This window comes from Podarcis pityusensis (assembly GCF_964106645.2).
Source record: "Podarcis pityusensis genome assembly, chromosome: 6".
NCBI classification, from domain to species: domain Eukaryota; kingdom Metazoa; phylum Chordata; class Lepidosauria; order Squamata; family Lacertidae; genus Podarcis; species Podarcis pityusensis.
In genome coordinates, this window is record NC_138030.1 from 44,628,257 (window position 1) to 44,644,488 (window position 16,232).

At 39.2% G+C, this 16,232-nt stretch overlaps 1 protein-coding gene across 13 annotated transcripts in view; it reads right to left on the reverse strand.

The window, feature by feature from the left end:
• Positions 1-2: 2 nt before the first annotated feature.
• LOC308479373 (ankyrin repeat and SAM domain-containing protein 1A-like) overlaps positions 3-16,232 on the reverse strand; it is a 114,728-nt gene continuing 98,498 nt past the window's right edge. For 5 of the 13 annotated variants that reach the window (XM_081010025.1, XM_081010021.1, XM_081010016.1 and 2 more), the window contains 12 exons: positions 16,039-16,137; positions 13,011-13,160; positions 12,755-12,862; positions 12,010-12,174; positions 10,466-10,591; positions 9,690-9,761; positions 9,179-9,265; positions 8,211-8,348; positions 6,517-6,687; positions 5,362-5,460; positions 4,320-4,417; positions 3-4,203 (listed from right to left, as the gene is read on the reverse strand). In XM_081010025.1, coding sequence (XP_080866151.1) covers positions 4,164-4,203; positions 4,320-4,417; positions 5,362-5,460; positions 6,517-6,687; positions 8,211-8,348; positions 9,179-9,265; positions 9,690-9,761; positions 10,466-10,591; positions 12,010-12,174; positions 12,755-12,862; positions 13,011-13,160; positions 16,039-16,137 — 1,353 coding nt within the window. In that variant the 3' untranslated portion in view covers positions 3-4,163. Of the gene's footprint in view, positions 4,418-5,361; positions 5,461-6,516; positions 6,688-8,210; positions 8,349-9,178; positions 9,266-9,689; positions 9,762-10,465; positions 10,592-12,009; positions 12,175-12,754; positions 12,863-13,010; positions 13,161-16,038; positions 16,138-16,232 lie in introns of all 13 variants that reach the window. The other 8 variants (XM_081010027.1, XM_081010020.1, XM_081010018.1 and 5 more) reach the window with 6 other exon arrangements.

The window sequence follows — 16,232 nt, forward strand, 5'->3', positions numbered from 1 at the left end:
GATGTTGTGTCTAATTTTATTAATTTAGTCTGCTCTAAGTCATACAATTATGAAAAACAAACAACAAAACGACTGCTGGAAGCCCAGGAATATTTACAGTCTCGCCTTGTTGTAGTGAGGTCAGTCTATGTTGTTGCACAGATTGGTTATGTTTGGTACCACAAAAAACTGGACAGATTTAACAATTTTTATATACAGAAAATAAAAAGGAAATAGTTCAAGTATCAAAATACAAAGACAGATTAAATAACATTTTTATTACAAATCAGTCCCACTGCCATACATCACAATTAGCAAAGGAGTGTCTACATTGTAAACCAAACTGCCTGTTACCAAGAATCGACCTGCCCTCTTCAGGTGCAAGCATAGCGGAAATTCCTGCTGCTAGACATTCATACTGATCATGCAAAAGGAGACAATGTAGGAGTGAGGTATCACCCAACTCATTTTAGTTTCACGAGTGTAGAAGTTATTTTAAAAAGTGAGGTACCCTCAGATATCTGGTCTGCAAGTACAGCACAACTCTTAAACTGCTCTAGAATTTCTTTTAATGGGGGGTGGGGCAGAATTGTTATGTACCTCAGAAATCAAATAAGATTTTCATCTCAAGCTAAGAAAGTCAAAAAGGCCAGATCCTATGAGCCAACAATGGCATGTACAAAATAAAAAGATTGCAAGAGTTTGATTTTAATAATGTGATTTCCCATTCAAGAGCTAAGGAGCAGTTCCTTCAGCCACCTTAACATTTATAGTGTTTTCTCCTGGACACCAAAGATAAAAAGAAGTCTACAGAAGACATACATCTTTTTGAAAAGGGAAACATTTGGAGCACTGGGGGGGAAAGCATTGATGATGCCACTTCAGCATAGGTTGGTGCTAGAACAGCAACAGCATTTTCATTGAAGATCTCAAAACGCATTCAGTGCCAGGAATATAGGGCACTTTTCTCAGTGTGCTGCAAAACCCCACAGAGAGGCAAGAGTCTCAAATATTGTACTAGTATTCAAATTGCTCGGAGCCCAGGAATAACTAAAATTCATAGGAAAAGTCCAGACCAGAATGGCTTTGGTTACCTTCTTATAAAGAATACCTAAGCAGGAGATACTGTCATAGATATTGCTATGTCCATGTAAACTCTGAGAAAGGAAGCACCTGATCACTGGAAGAAGCAAGTTGGAAGCTTTCACTCATTTTGTCACCATGTTCTAAGGCTATCCTCTCTATAGCAAAACAGTTCAGTGTGCATTCTCTCACAACAGTTATAAGTACCTCAGTATTTATAACCATCACCAGCATACCATTCACATATGAATATAAAGGAATGTTAATATTTCCAAAATTCATCCACCAATTATTTCCAAAGCCAGGCCTTTGGGATGATGATTTGGTTTTTTCTCGATACCTTTTCATCTGGAATAAGACTAAATTACATTTTAAAGATACAGAAGTCGAAACAAGCCATTAACAAAATAGCAGGGTACCACAAGCTAACACAGACTTATTTGCACTTCCTCAGATAGGCTATAGAAAGATGTATATGTCACAGCCATAGCCAAAACCAGTGTTCGAGACTGTGATACTCTATGTGAAGCATACAGTCATTCTTGGGTGGAGTAGAACAAGAAACAACTGTTTCAGCATAATGCCCAAAATCTCTCCACATCTTTTTCATATTGTGAAACTGATATACTAAGTATACTTAAATTATGAACTAGTATAAAAAGTGCTAATCAGTGAATTAACTACTTAAAAATCCCAAATCATCAGGGCACAACCACATTTTCAAAAATATGGTACAGGAATGAGATGCATGGAGCTACAGTCCAGTTATTCAATGTATATAAATGTGTGACAAAATTGTACTTAACCAGAAAAGAAATACTGCAATAATAAGAGTTCTTTGCAGTAAAAGCACACTTGTACCAGGCATCAGTTCAGCAATGGTCATGAAGGGTTAAATATTGATAATTTTTATTAAAAACGCCCTGTTTCCCACCTGTTTCACTGCAGCTGTGAAGCGTGTACAGTACCTTCACAGTTGCCAGTACCTTCAAAGTTTAATATTGCAGTGACTTCAGAATCTTTGTCTACTACTTAGCAAGTGTATAATGCTTAATATTCTAGCATCCACTCAGCCTATGCTGTAAGACAGGCACATTCACATTTTCTTTTAACAGTTAAGATTCTCCACTTTCATCAACACAACATGTTATGCTGAAATTGTGGATTTCACAATATTGCTGCATGTACACCACTGTTTTAAATCAGAGCATCAGTCTCTTAACCTCAGATGTTTCATTCTCTTGCTAAAAACACATACTGCTTTTTGTCAGCTTGTAGCTGGAATCTCTTTTCACTCAACTCTGGAAGTCCTTAACGAGCAGCCAAGGACATATCCCAGAGCCGGGTGTTGATCTTCATACATCACGGTTTCTCTGCTTCTTAGTGCTCTGCCCCTTTACTACATTTCCATGGAAGAACGCGGATGTCTGCTGTTCAGCTTGGCAGAAGGCAAACAGAATGGGGACAATATTAATGGAAAGAAATATAGGGAACGAGCTATTCATTCATGTAAAACTACTGAGGGAAGCCTTCAGTTACAGTGATGGAGAAGTTAATGGCCACAGCTTTGTGTGTTTTATAGCCATATGGTGGATGCCCTCTGTTCATAACCAACTGCTCTGAAGCTTCTTGGATAGTTTACCATTAAAAGGCACATGTACTATGTTATCTGGTTTTCAGGAGAGAGAAAAATCACCAATAACTCCTGCAGCTCTTACTGACAGAGATTAAAACTATTCATATTAGGGAAATAATTGTTTGCTTTTTGAGAATAAAAGCAAAGCACAGATATATTTATTAACACTCAAATGTGCAGTAGTCTAAAGAGACTAAATTCTTCAACTGCTATAATTGTACCTAGTTACAACTTGGTATAATTTCCTGGACATAATTCCAGGGACAGTGGGCAGATACCTGGCCCTACCTCACCTATCATCAACAACTGTCTCACTGCTGACCCTATTCTCTGAACAGAGAGATAAAAAATTGCTTGAGATCTTTGTCCAATATAGTGACTTCTCTACTCTAACAATATCAGAAATAATCTCTGTAGGCCTTAACCTTATTATCAAAAGCTGGTCCTAATTCAACATTTCTTTGCAATCATTGTTTAATGAGCTACGTAAAGTTTGCCATTTGAAGAATGTAATAAGGCAAATACAACAGACTGCTCACCTGCTTGAAGACAAATAAATGGCAAATATTTTGATAGTGTCAGTGTGCCTGGAATGCTACATTTAGCAATTTTTAAAGGGATGCTATTTGCATGAAATTTTGACCCCTTTTCTTCTAAAGGGGAACTGTGTTCTGTTACAGCAAAAGCACACCCTTGATTGTCAGTCTTTGTGTACAATTTAGTGACATGTGCCTTTGAAAGTTTCAATTTTAACAAGAGTTTAGGGGGGGAATCAATTCAAAATTATTATTTATAAGCAGATTGGTTAACCTGAACAGAAAGTGATAATTCCAGGAAACGATTAAAAAAAAAAGGCATCGTGTTTAACGAACAGCTGAAAACATCCCTTTTTGGCATTTTCTTAAATATACCAAGCCTAACTCCTAGGAAAAAGGAAAAGCGCTTAATTAGAGCAGACGCACTGCCAAGTAGAACTTTATATTATACCATGCATTCAGATATCCAAGGACAGCAAAGATTGTGAGCAGCATCCATGCTAGGAAATCTGGTGAGCAAGAGATTTGCAAGCAGTATCACAGTGGTTAGTGTCTTCTGAGACGATAAGTAGAAGAGTGCTACTTGTTGGAAACAGTTTTGTGGCCATGACTCAGTATGGAGGTATAAATCTAAATTGAGACAGCATGTACACATGAGACCAAAGTTGTAGAACAGTCCAAGGTTTAGAATGATAAATAGAAAAGGCCTATGGAGTGTTACTTCACCCCACAAATTCACAGTGTCAAAATGAAGAGAAAGTCAAGAAACACTGGGTGTTTTCTGAAATCCACATATTTGACTCCTACAGGCTTCATTTCTCCCACCTCACAGACATCTAAAACAGGTAGCTCTCTCAGTGAGTTACACTTGTTTCCATTAGGAGTATTCACAGCGTTCAGAAGAGATCAGATACAAAATGCTGTTTAGTCTATGGTATCCTAGTGCTGTTGCCTCTGATGGTGCCACACCTAGTGTCAGCAATGGAAGGAAGGAGGGATTTAGAACAGCAGACAGATCAGACTGCAAAGGCACGGTTAGACGGGATGGATGCAGGATTTGTTTTCAGAAGATAGTAGTCTCATACTTAGTGCTGAGGGTCCTCTTGGAATCCTGCTTGGGCTCTACAACCCAGGACACACTAGCATGGGACTGGGAGTCTTGGTCCACTTCAGATGGCTCGAGCTAGAAAACATTAGAAGGAGAGAGCATATCAGCCAAGCTGCTCATTATGAGAATGTGAAGGCAAACCTGTACAAAGACAGCTTTGGGAGGGAGCCGCCTAGGTCAGATTTTTAAAAAAGTATTTAAAGCAGAGGATGTGCACACGTACAGGTATTTACCACCTAAAATGTTACCATAAAGACTTGGACCAGTTTTTCAGATGAAAGAAATACCGTATTTTTGCTCTATAAGACTCACTTTTCCCTCCTAAAAAGTAAGGGGAAATGTGTGTGCGTCTTATGGAGCGAATGCAGGCTGCACAGCTATCACAGAAGCCAGAACAGCAAGAGGGATTGCTGCTTTCACTGTGCAGCCATGCCTCTTGCTGTTCTGGCTTCTGAGATTCAGAATATTTTTTTTCTTGTTTTCCTCCTCCAAAAACTAGGTGTGTCTTGTGGTCTGGTGCATCTTATAGAGCGAAAAATACGGTAGATACAGCTCATTTTGGAAAAAGAACAAATTAAATTTTGTTTAAGCCCAAATCAATTATCAATTCAAGGTAGCAGTTTGTTGAAATTCACTAGAAACAGAATGCTTATTTGGAGTTTAAAGTGTTATATTCAGCTATCTAAGGTTAGGTTTTTATGATCTGATATATTCTCTTAAACAACAGAACTCTTCTCCTTGAATGTTAAATTGATTTTAATATGGTAAAACTCGGCAAATGTTGCACTGAAGAAACATTTTATGCTGGTGAGAAGTGTTACAAGCTTGTCCTTGAAACGCCTCTTGTGTAATGTATAGGAAAGCTTGAATGAATTAACCTAGCAAGGTCAAGACAGAAGGGAACATAGACAGAGCAGCAAAACTAAGGGGAAAGAATGAGGGAATCACTGAATGTGAGTTGGTTTGATAACAGAAAACGTTTGTAACGAGAGACATGTGACTGCAAGAATGGTAAAGACCTTAGCTCCTTGACTAACAGATTGCAGCGGCAGATAGGAGGGACGGTGTGTAGTACAGGTGTGACAGTAACAACAGCGACTATCGGGAGGGAGCGGCACCTGAGGAACGGGAGCAAGCAAAACACAGACAAAAGGTAACATTAAAGGAGAGCAACAAGTATAGAGAGCACATGGGCCAGTACTCTGGTATGTTTATTTCCTTGCTAGATTGACAAGGACTCTTTATGGGAACTGCTGAAAAAAAAGAAACTAAGTACTCAGTAAATGTGTCATTGATTACATGTTTCTGTCAGTCCTACAGAGGAAACTTCAGAAAGAAAGGAAGAAAGCCCGTGTGCACAAGGCACCAGCAACTAGTAGTTCTAAAAGCAGTAAATTCATTTTAGGGTGTCAATATAGTCTGTAGGCTGCCCAAGCAACAATTTTGGAGGGAAAACAACTTTACAGCACAAATAGTCTTAATAGCAAAAATACTGTCCTGCGTCTTCATGGGTTCTCATTTTATTGCATTTCATCATGCACAGTTTCCAGCCAAGCACTGGTTGCATGTAGCATGTTTAACTTAACAGCTTTTGGTCCAATATCTATGTTGTCTAGAACTGTTGAGAAATGCCTCCCTGCAGGCAGACCTTTGTCATTCAGTGGTATGTAAGCTAGGACTTTACTACTTCAATCAGACACATGAATCCACCTCATGAGATGGTAGTGTGAAAGAGAATCCTTTTCTGCGAAAGTATTTCCCATCCATTACCCATCTTTTTTTTCTTCTTTTTTTTACTTTCAAACTATCAGCATTGTCAAGACAAAACACAGGATTACCACACAGGAGGAATGCAAGTTAACTCAGGAAAAAATATGAGCAAACACTCTGATTTACTTCAATGAGCAGTTCTGGTATTTGGCCCTTGTCAAAATAGTGAATAGTGAAAGGTAAATCTTTGTATTAGTATACTTTTAAGCCTTTCCAGTAACTTGCAATTCTTTCTATTGTCTCATTGTTACTTGCTCGGCTAATTAGCTCTTAACTATCTTACTTACCTGAAAAGGCTCAATGCAGTATTTTTTACAGTATTTTTTAAATCAGCTGTGGTGAGGCATCGTGTCAAAAACTAGCATAACTACAGGAAAGAACCAAAGTTCTTTTAACATACGTACTGCTGATTTCCTCATGCTGGCTCGAGGTTTAGGCACCGGTTTTGAAGATTTTGTTTCTATCATTTCAGCTGTCAAAGCACCTGGAGGTTTTGATTTTTGGGCTTGGAGGGCCAGCTGGTAGGCTACTTCAAATGCTTGTCCCAATGTCAGAATGATTTCATATGTTAGATTCTTGAGAAAAGAAACACAAAGTATAACTTACTTCAGAAAGTAATGCCAAGAGTTATGATGCTAGTCTCTTTCTACAAACAAAATGAGTGCTGAGTGCTGTCTGGTATCTTGAAGACCATTTTATATCACAATCCTGTGTGTAAAAAGTAGGGAATAAGCCCCATTTTGTATAATGAGGTAGTGATGGCCATTGGGACAGGTAGGGCAGAAGGCTGGAGGCAAACAGTAGGTGGAGCTAGAGCAAATGACAGTCTAGAGTCGGCTAATTCTAGCTTTGCCCTCATCCTCCTCTCCACCACATGGACTAAAGAGGGGGAAGCTGTGAGCTCCCAACTTCATTTATTTCATATACTTATATACAGCTTCATATGAAAAATGTATCTAAATGGTTTACAAAAATATTATACAAGATATATCCACACAACAACAACACCAGGTAAAACAATAAAATCTCCCTAAAGCAAAATGTAACAGCACACTTTGAAAATATCTCAAGAGTCAGTAGACATGACTCAATAGCCTTGCCACCAAGTACCTGTAAGGTGGATGGAGGATCAGAGATCTACGGTCATCTGGACCCCACCCCACCCTTCTTTGGAGAGCAAAGCCACTGTGGAAATACAAAGTTTGTCTGAGCAAACAGCTTCTGAGGGGTACCTTTTAAAGTTATCCCTTTGTTCTGTGTGACTTTGGGCTGGCTGACACCAGTCACAGGAAAGAAATGATTCTGCCATAAGAAGCAATTCTGCCCAGTCAAGACAGGCTACTTCCCTAAGCTTTGTGAGGCCAGTACTGGTATTGCACAACTGCCTTGCTCTCAGAACTTAGGAGCTCCTCTGGATTAACAACTGTGGATTGACCTGGCAATTGAAGAGTTTCTGGCAGGCTTAAAACCCAGCACTTTTTGCACAACTGTCTGGCAGTTCCAGAACAAAAATACTGGTGAGGGCACAGAAAGGGCAAAGTACATTTGGGGGTAGTGAATTTGAAAAGTATTTCCACTGTGTAACCAAAAGTAATCAAGTAATGAATGGGAGGTGAGCAATTTGTATGGGAAGACACTCTATTCCCCCACCCCACTATGTTGCCTATGGCTGCAGTTAATGTCCAGGGTTGTGACAAAAAGCAGAAACATACTTCAGAATTCTGTGCAACATACCTAGCTCTGCCATGAAAATCTTTTTTATCATGCAAGTTCTAAAATCCAAATATAAAACATTTGATACACCTCCAGTATTTACTTCTCACTTCCTACACATTATACCCTATATTTTGTAGAGAAAGCACTGTGGATTTTTAAATGTGTTAGAGTACCGGGACTGCTAGCCATTTCACATTCAGGGCAAAGAAACTCTGGAGGAAAAGCCAGCATATGTTGCTTAAATCCTTGCACCCCATGTTTGCGTATATGAATTACCAGCATTCCAAAAGCTTTTTGCTGCAAACCAACTACCTACAGATTATTTTTAGCAAGGCAAAATGCAAAGCAAAGAATCAAGCCATTTATATTCTACATGACTTACTACATCAATGGTACTGAAGACATGGCAGTAGTGGTGGCTAGTTTGCAAGTCCTTTGTGATATAGGCAAATGTACAGAGATCCTCCGGGTCCTGTGCAGCACATGAGATGTTCCGGATTTCGTGCTCAGCAATAACATTCTGCCAAACGGAAACAAACAGCTTTTTTTGCTCAGTAACTGAGATTATCTTACGAAAACACTATTCACAATAAAATAACTTTTTTTAAAATTTATTTACAACTAAATAACAACTAAGATTTTGGGTTAGAATACCCTGGGTGGTATTCAACTAACTTTTACTCAGAGCAGATCCATTAAAATTAGTGTCTATGACTAACTTCAGTCCATTGTTTTCAATACGTCTACTCTGAGACATTCTTTCAGCAACAAAAGCAGCGTCCAAATACAGACAAGCACTATCTGAAAAACTGATACAAGGGAAAAATCAATCTCTACCTAACTTCTCTACAGTGGTGCCTCGCAAGACGGAAAACCCGCTAGACGAAAGGGTTTTCCGTTTTTGAGTTGCTTCGCAGGACGAATTTCCCTATGGGCTTGCTTCGCAAGACGAAAATGTCTTGCAAGTCTTGAGATTTTTTTTTCGCTTTTCCCCCCCTTTATCTAATCTGCTAAGCGTTTAATAGCCTTTAATAGCCTTTTAGCAGCTAATCCGCTAAGCCTTTAAGCCTTTAATAGCCGCTAAACCGCTAATAGCGCTAATCCGTTAAGCCGCTAATAGGGTTGCTTCGCAAGACGAAAAAACCGCTAGACGAAGACTCTCGCGGAACGGATTAATTTTGTCTTGCGAGGCACCACTGTAGTGGCAATTCTTACAGGATTTACCATGACATTTTGATGTATTTACTGATAAGGAATGGGTAGTTGCATAACAGATTAATTTCCATGATGTCACTGTCACTTGACATTCAAGATTTTAAGTATTAACTACGAGCTTAAGATCGTTCTCACCTTGTTAGATGCATCAATGAATTTCACTCCTTTGTAAGTGATAGATAATATTATAGTTGGGGTCTTCTTCATATGCTCTGTTGATTTCTTTGTAAAAGAAAAAAACTCATTAAGAGGCATGATTAAAACATTTCTCAGGATGGAGTATACAGGCAAGTTGTTTTTTTAATCCGCATCAGGTTTTGGAAGAACTATGCTAGGTTTTTAAAGATACATTTTCAAGGCAATGAAAATTCAGTGAAGTATATATATAATATATACACAACAAGGTATAATCAGACTTTACACACCCTAGCAGTAAATACTGCATACCAGCTGAAAACATATTTGCCAAACAAGTTGACTAAAACAAGGTAACAGATAATTGTAGGGCAATTACGAAATTTCGAAGTTTTGTGGTTTGGCTATTATATCTTGTGCTTGCAGCAGCCTCCAAATCTTGAGCTACACAACACATTTTACTTTTCAAGACTGGTATCAGAAGTTTTGATTTTACACAGTGCACACCTACCCTCATCTTTGCACAGGCATCCTGTGTAGATTCTGTCCCTCGAAGATCTTTGATTAACATGGAACCTAGATACTGTTTGAAACAGGGGAACAGTAGCAGCAACTATTAACACTAATATTTGTACCCCAAAAGATGAGAAGATATTCTTGCTTCCAAAAGGAACCAGGCAATCTTATAAACTTCTGCCTGGATAAGGCCAAACTGTACTAAGTAAAAGCTATTATGTAAGTGGCAGGACGATGCTTTCCAGCAAAGATGGGAAATATGTTGCCTTCAAATCTTGTTGAATTGCAGTTCCCAGTAGCCACAGTCAGCATAGCCAACGGTCAGGGATGGAGATTGAAGTCCTACATCTGGAAGATCTCAGGTTCCTCATCCATGCTTTACAGGAAGAACCAAGATTATGCACCAGATGAATTAGAATCATAAAATTGTAGAGTTGGAAGGAATCTCAAGGGTTATCTAGACCAATGCAGAAATCACAGCTTAAAAATCCCCCAACAGATGGCCATCCAACCTGTTTAAACCTCCAATGAAGGAGAGTCCACCACCTCCTGAGGTAGTCTGTCCTACTGTTGAACAGCTATTACCATCGAAAACTTCTTCCTAGTGTTTAGTGGGAATCTTCTTTCTTGTAATCTGAATCCATTGGCTTGAGTCCTCCTATCTGGAGCACCAGAAAACAAGCTTGCTCTGTCTTCCATGTGACAGCTCTTTAGATATTTGAAGATGGCCATTATATCAACCTCAATTTAATTAATCTAGAATATACTTACATTGGCTTCATACCCACAGGATTCAAATATAAGCTTCTCTGGTTGATGCTGCCAGTGTTGGACAGGGGCATAAGCAGCAGCCAGACTAGGGGGTCTGAGTGTAAGTTTAGATTCACGGCGTTCCTCCTGAAAACACAAGTTGCAGTTATAGTCAGAATTTGGTCTGGGATGCCTGCTCTACTGAGCATATTTACCAAGGGCTCTGCCCCTGCTCAAGTTGCTTGCCAAGCTCGTCTACAACCCTGCCTACCCTTCACCAATTCCCCCACCCCCCAGACCTCACCAACGCCCCCAACCCAACAGACTAAGGTGGAAAATCTTTTTGGCTCCCACTCCCTCTGATGGTAGTAGAAAAGAGGGGGAATCTCATGGTCAATGCACTTGTCAATCATAGCTCTCCCACAAGAAGGATGGAAGCAGAGAAGGGAAACAAAGGCAGCTGGGAGGCCCAAGTGCGACGACAGCCTTAGGGAAATGCATAATAGGATAAATATTTTTATAACCACTTTTCCACATAGTTCAAAGCCATATATACTTACATAAATAAAAGAAATAACTATCACCTAAAATGCACATATAAGACAAAGCATCCATGGAACATTTATGTTCTCATTTAAAGGTGTGGAAAAGGAAGGTTTTACTGGCTTTTTAATAAGATAACAATGCTGGTGTCTTCCAGAGTTTGGGGACTAGTGCTGAAACAGTCTCTCTGCTATCTTAATCAGTTTTATGAAAGCAGCAGACAGCAAGGCCAACTGAACCTCCTCTGGTGAGTGGGCTCACATGGGCTATTAACAAATGTCAAAACAGCATCACACAATACCATCCTTGTGACTAGGGCAGTATCTGGCTACCTCTAAAAATGTCTTGAACTAGGCAGGCATGTTTCCACTGTACAATACAAGATATAAAGACAGACAAAGCTTGATAAACAACAACAAACTGGTTGCTGTATCTCAGCAATTTTAATAATGTTAATAATGTCAAGACTGGGAACACCCATAACTAGACACCCCTCCCCATGGCAATTGCACAGTTTCTGAGAGCCTTAAAAACCAGTACTTTTTGCACAACTGTCTGAGCAATGATCAGTGGCAGTTCCAGGAAAAAAATACTGGTGATCATCAGCAATGCACTAAATCTGCTTCCATATTGGGGGTGGCAGAGGCAGCAGCCATACTTCACTACTGTGGGTCTCCAGTCGGCAAAACTGTGCTACAGCTCCCATGAGATTCCCCCTCTGTTCTACTACCATCATAAAGTAACTTTGATTCTTCTTGCTACATTTCACAGTGCTATTTCCCAACTTGTGGAAACCAAACCAGCTGCAAGGCTTTCATGCCTCCACCCACCAATGTCAGTCATGCCCCTCAGATGTCCTCACCAGAGCAGGTAGCCATCTTAGAGCATAACAATCTATTTCTAATTTACCAGAGCCAACCAGCCATTCCCCTCCATGCCCTGCTCAACAACAGCTGTAAGGTTAGAGACTCCTGTTTTACAAGCTAATAGAAGAATTTCTAGAAGAAAAAATAATGGAATACCTGTGCCTTGAGTCTCTCTGTTCTGGGGTATGATGCAATGTCATGGCTGCTCTCATGTCTCTTCTTTCCAGCATCCCCCAAAGGCAGCAGGAGATCTGCAGATCTCCCTGTACAAGAGTCACTCTGGCTTAGGGGTGAAGATGTCTGGGATATCAAATCCTGGCACTGAAATCAGAGTGGTACACATTACAAGAATTAGATTTTCACAGGGTATATTCAGAGCAACTTGCCCACAATAAATAAAAATGCCCCTATCAGGCAAGGCTCAGTCCCCCCCCCCCATTTGTTTTAGTATGATCGTTAAGGTCAACATAACCAGTAAAAAGGAAGTCTAGTTCATTTATACCCTGCTTTTCCATGATGAACTGTACTCAAAAGGGCTCACAATAACTTATTTTAAAAGTACATAATATTCTAAATGTTACAAAACATATCGATAAATTCAAATGAGACTTAGTTAGCATCCATTATGAAGAAAATTGATTTAATTTGGGGCTGTTTACTTTGTAGAGACAGAAGTATAAATGTTGCATTTCTATTCTGTGACTTGAGGTCCACCTGGAACTGTTCTGAAGCACCTGAGTTCTAAACTTTCAAATGGTTTCCAAAATCCAGAGGCATGTGCTCAATCTCAAACAAAGTTTAATTAAAATGGTGTGTAGAAAGAAAAGCAAGACCCACTGGGGACAGAAATGCTGTAGCCCACCCCACCCCACCCCATTCTTCCTTAAAAACAATGACTCACTCTTAGCTGAGAGAACCGTGGTGGTTTCTGTGGGGGCTCCTCATATGGTCTGTCTGCCAGAGAGGCTATTATACGCTTACGATGGCCAATAAGATTTACCTTAAGTACCTGTAGGGAAAGAGAACGTCAGAAAAACATGCTACAAAAAACTTTCTACATTGTGGCTTCTCAGTATTAACACAGCGCTGCAATCTTTCACCTTGTGAATCACCAGAATTTTCATCTTAACTGGAACTGAATAGGGTTAGCAACTTACATTTACTAGTTCTAGTTCCCAGAGGTTTTTCACAGAGTCTATAGAGCTATAGCCACTCGACAAAAATGATTGAATATAATCCTGCAGCCCCAGGGAGTCAAGCCATACAGGAACAGAAGGCTGAGTCCCATCACAGCCCAGAGATTTCACCTGTAGAAGGAGCAAGACAGAAAAGTGTTATAGATGTGTAAGAATCAGGTGTGAACATAGCGCTACGTTGGATACAACCCACAGTAAAAGTCACTTAGCAGTATACAGTGGTACCTCAGTTTTTGAACAGCTTAGTTCATGAACAACTTGGAACCCAAATGCTGCAAAACCGGAAGTAGGTGTTCCGGTTTTCAAACTTTTTTCCGGAAGCCGAACGTGCTCTGTTTTGAATCCACCCGTGTTTCCTGTTGCGCTGTTAATTTGTGTCCCCGTTTCCTGTTGTGCTGCTAATTTGTATCCCCCTGTTTCCTGTTGCGCTGCTAATTCCCTCCCCCCCATTGTAATTCAAGCCTTCCGTGTCCAATTGCAGTGTTCTAAGGTGATATTTGGAGCTTATATTTGGTGCTTTTGTTTTTGCTATTTATTTTGCATTTTTTTGTTTTGAGGCTTTTTCAGTTAATTTGTTTTTGTGGTGTTTTTTTTAAAAGATATTTATTAAAAGTTTAATAGAAAAAAGAAGAAAGAAACAATAAAAAGTTCACAATACATCAAAAATAAAGAGAAAAAAAAAAAATACAACAGAACAACAAAAAAGCAAAAACATTTAAAAAACATCCAATATCTCTATAGCTCTACCTTTCATTACTTGTGTCATCGACCTCCTCACACCTCCCTTTTTTGTATTCTTGTTCAATTAGCTATTTCAGCAAATCCTTTCCATCTTTCTTAATTTTTATTCTATAATTTATCTTAACACAATCTAACCTTAAATTTCCACTTTGACCCATTAATTTGTTTTTGTGACTGTGTGGATCCCAGTTCAGCTACTGATTGATTGACTGATTGTGTGACTGTGGAAATGGATAAAAGCCTCCTATCTAAACAATGACTATCATCAGTGCAGGTAAGAAAAAAAATTAATTTTAATTTTTATCATCTACAATACTGTTTTATTTATTTTATAGTACAGTACATTGATTATTGTTTTCATTTTATGGGTCAATGGTCTTGTTAGATAGTACAATTTATGTTAAATTGCTATTTTAGAGGTTGTTTTTAAAGGTCTGGAACGGATTAATCCATTTTGCATTACTTTATATGGGAAAGTGCACCTTGGTTTTAGAACAGACTTCTGGAACGGATTAAGTTTGAGAACAAACGTACCACTGTACTTGTTCAGCTGGAAAGTTTTTGTGCCAGTGGAACATTGTTGCAAGTGGGTGGCTGGTAACTTTGTTGCACAACAAATTTTCACTAGTGCAGCTGTTAAATTGGATTCTTCTGTTGCATGACATTAAAACCTGTCCATCCGCTAACACAAGAGCCCTTGCATTATTAGACAGAGAATATTGGATACATCCCATTTTCATTTGACTGTGTAACTCCAGTCTGTATTTGGTTGTAGCAACTATACAGTGCAGTTCCCTGTGAGGTAGAAGTATTATCTCCATTAAGTAGAGATGAGCCACTAGGGCTAACTACAGAATGCATGAAATCTCAGGGGGGTGCCTCCCCCCGCCAAGCTGTTTTGTGAATATGAGTGGGGAAATTAAGCATGGGAGTAATGGGAGGAGCTTCTTCATATTTTTTTCTCACCTGCTGCTTCTCTGTTCTAATGTGCTCCCTAAAACTGCTTTTAATCCAAACTCTACAGCTGTATTCTGTAGGGAAAAATACATGTATTTGCGTGTAATGTTCAATTATGCCCCACGGTTACTTAAGTGCCTGAGTTGAAGTGAGTTGGCTTGGAAGTGAATTAACTAAAGGTACAGTTGTCAGCAATAGATCAAAATTTTGAATGTCAGTGGCACAGTAACCATTGCAGAGAGGAGTAGAACAAATCCAAGGGGGACTGGTCTAATCTAGCAAGTGACTGTTGGTGGAACCAGAACACTCCCGCATAAGGAGGGACAATGATCAGGAACCCGAAGAGATAAAATTTGTCAAAACTCACTCTTGTAAATGCACTCTTCCACAATGACCAGAGGCTTTCATTGACCCATTGTGGGAGAGAGCAAGCTTTTGCACAACACCAGGCAATTAACTGAATTCAACCAGGGGAAAACATGCAGTGTAGCAACATGGATCTATGGTTAAATCCTATTGCTTTCAGAAATTCAGCTTCTTCTGGAACTTTTAATTAGTGGCGCAACCAAAAGCTTTCTGCATGGCAAAGCATAATATAGAACCTCATGGTAAGCTTCCTGCTATGGAATTTGCTTCTTAAAAAGCAGACATGATTGAACAAACAAACCACTTTACTTGGCTCTGTAAGAAGCAGGCTGTTTTGGAATGTAAAATTAAAATGTCTATTCTAGGAGGAGCCACTTCACACACTTTAAAACCTTCCTGTTCCATTGTTTTAAAAAAGACTATGTGAAATTGTAATACATAGAAACACCCTATATTTCCAATAATAGAACCAGACAAGGACATTTAAATATAGAAATATTTCGATTGGCATTCTGGGAGAATGGAGACCCTCCGTTGTCTACACAAACAGAGGAAAAACCTGTTGTGAAATCAGGAAGTCTTTAACCTCTCACATGTCAAATCACTACTTTAATCTTAGTTTTATTAAACTGAGATTTGTTCACAATGTTTGCACCTGCTTTGGTGATATCTTCTCATTAACTCAGTTTACTTGGAAGCTGCAAAAAACATGTATCTTTCAACACAATTCTGACTCCACTATTTGGACTCATGCTTAATAGGAAAGCAATACTAAGCCCTCTCCTTACAATGTCTATTAATATGGCAGAATGCAATTATTTGCTTCTCCTCCTGTAAAATTATTTGTTCACTCATAATTATGGAATTCAAGGTATTCCAATACTAAAAATTATGTCTGCATGTGAAAACACAAATTCATTTTAACCTTAGGAAGAGACCGTGCTGCCTGAAGAAGTTTTCTGCGATGCTGTGGGTCACTAATACCAATCTCCCGAAGGTCCTGATCTTCCATGACATTACTGCCCTGTAGGAAGACAAGTGGCAGACATGAAATAAGGCTCAGCAACGCGACAAAAATGAAGCTCAGCAGCTTTGCATTTCAATAAAAACTGTGTTTCA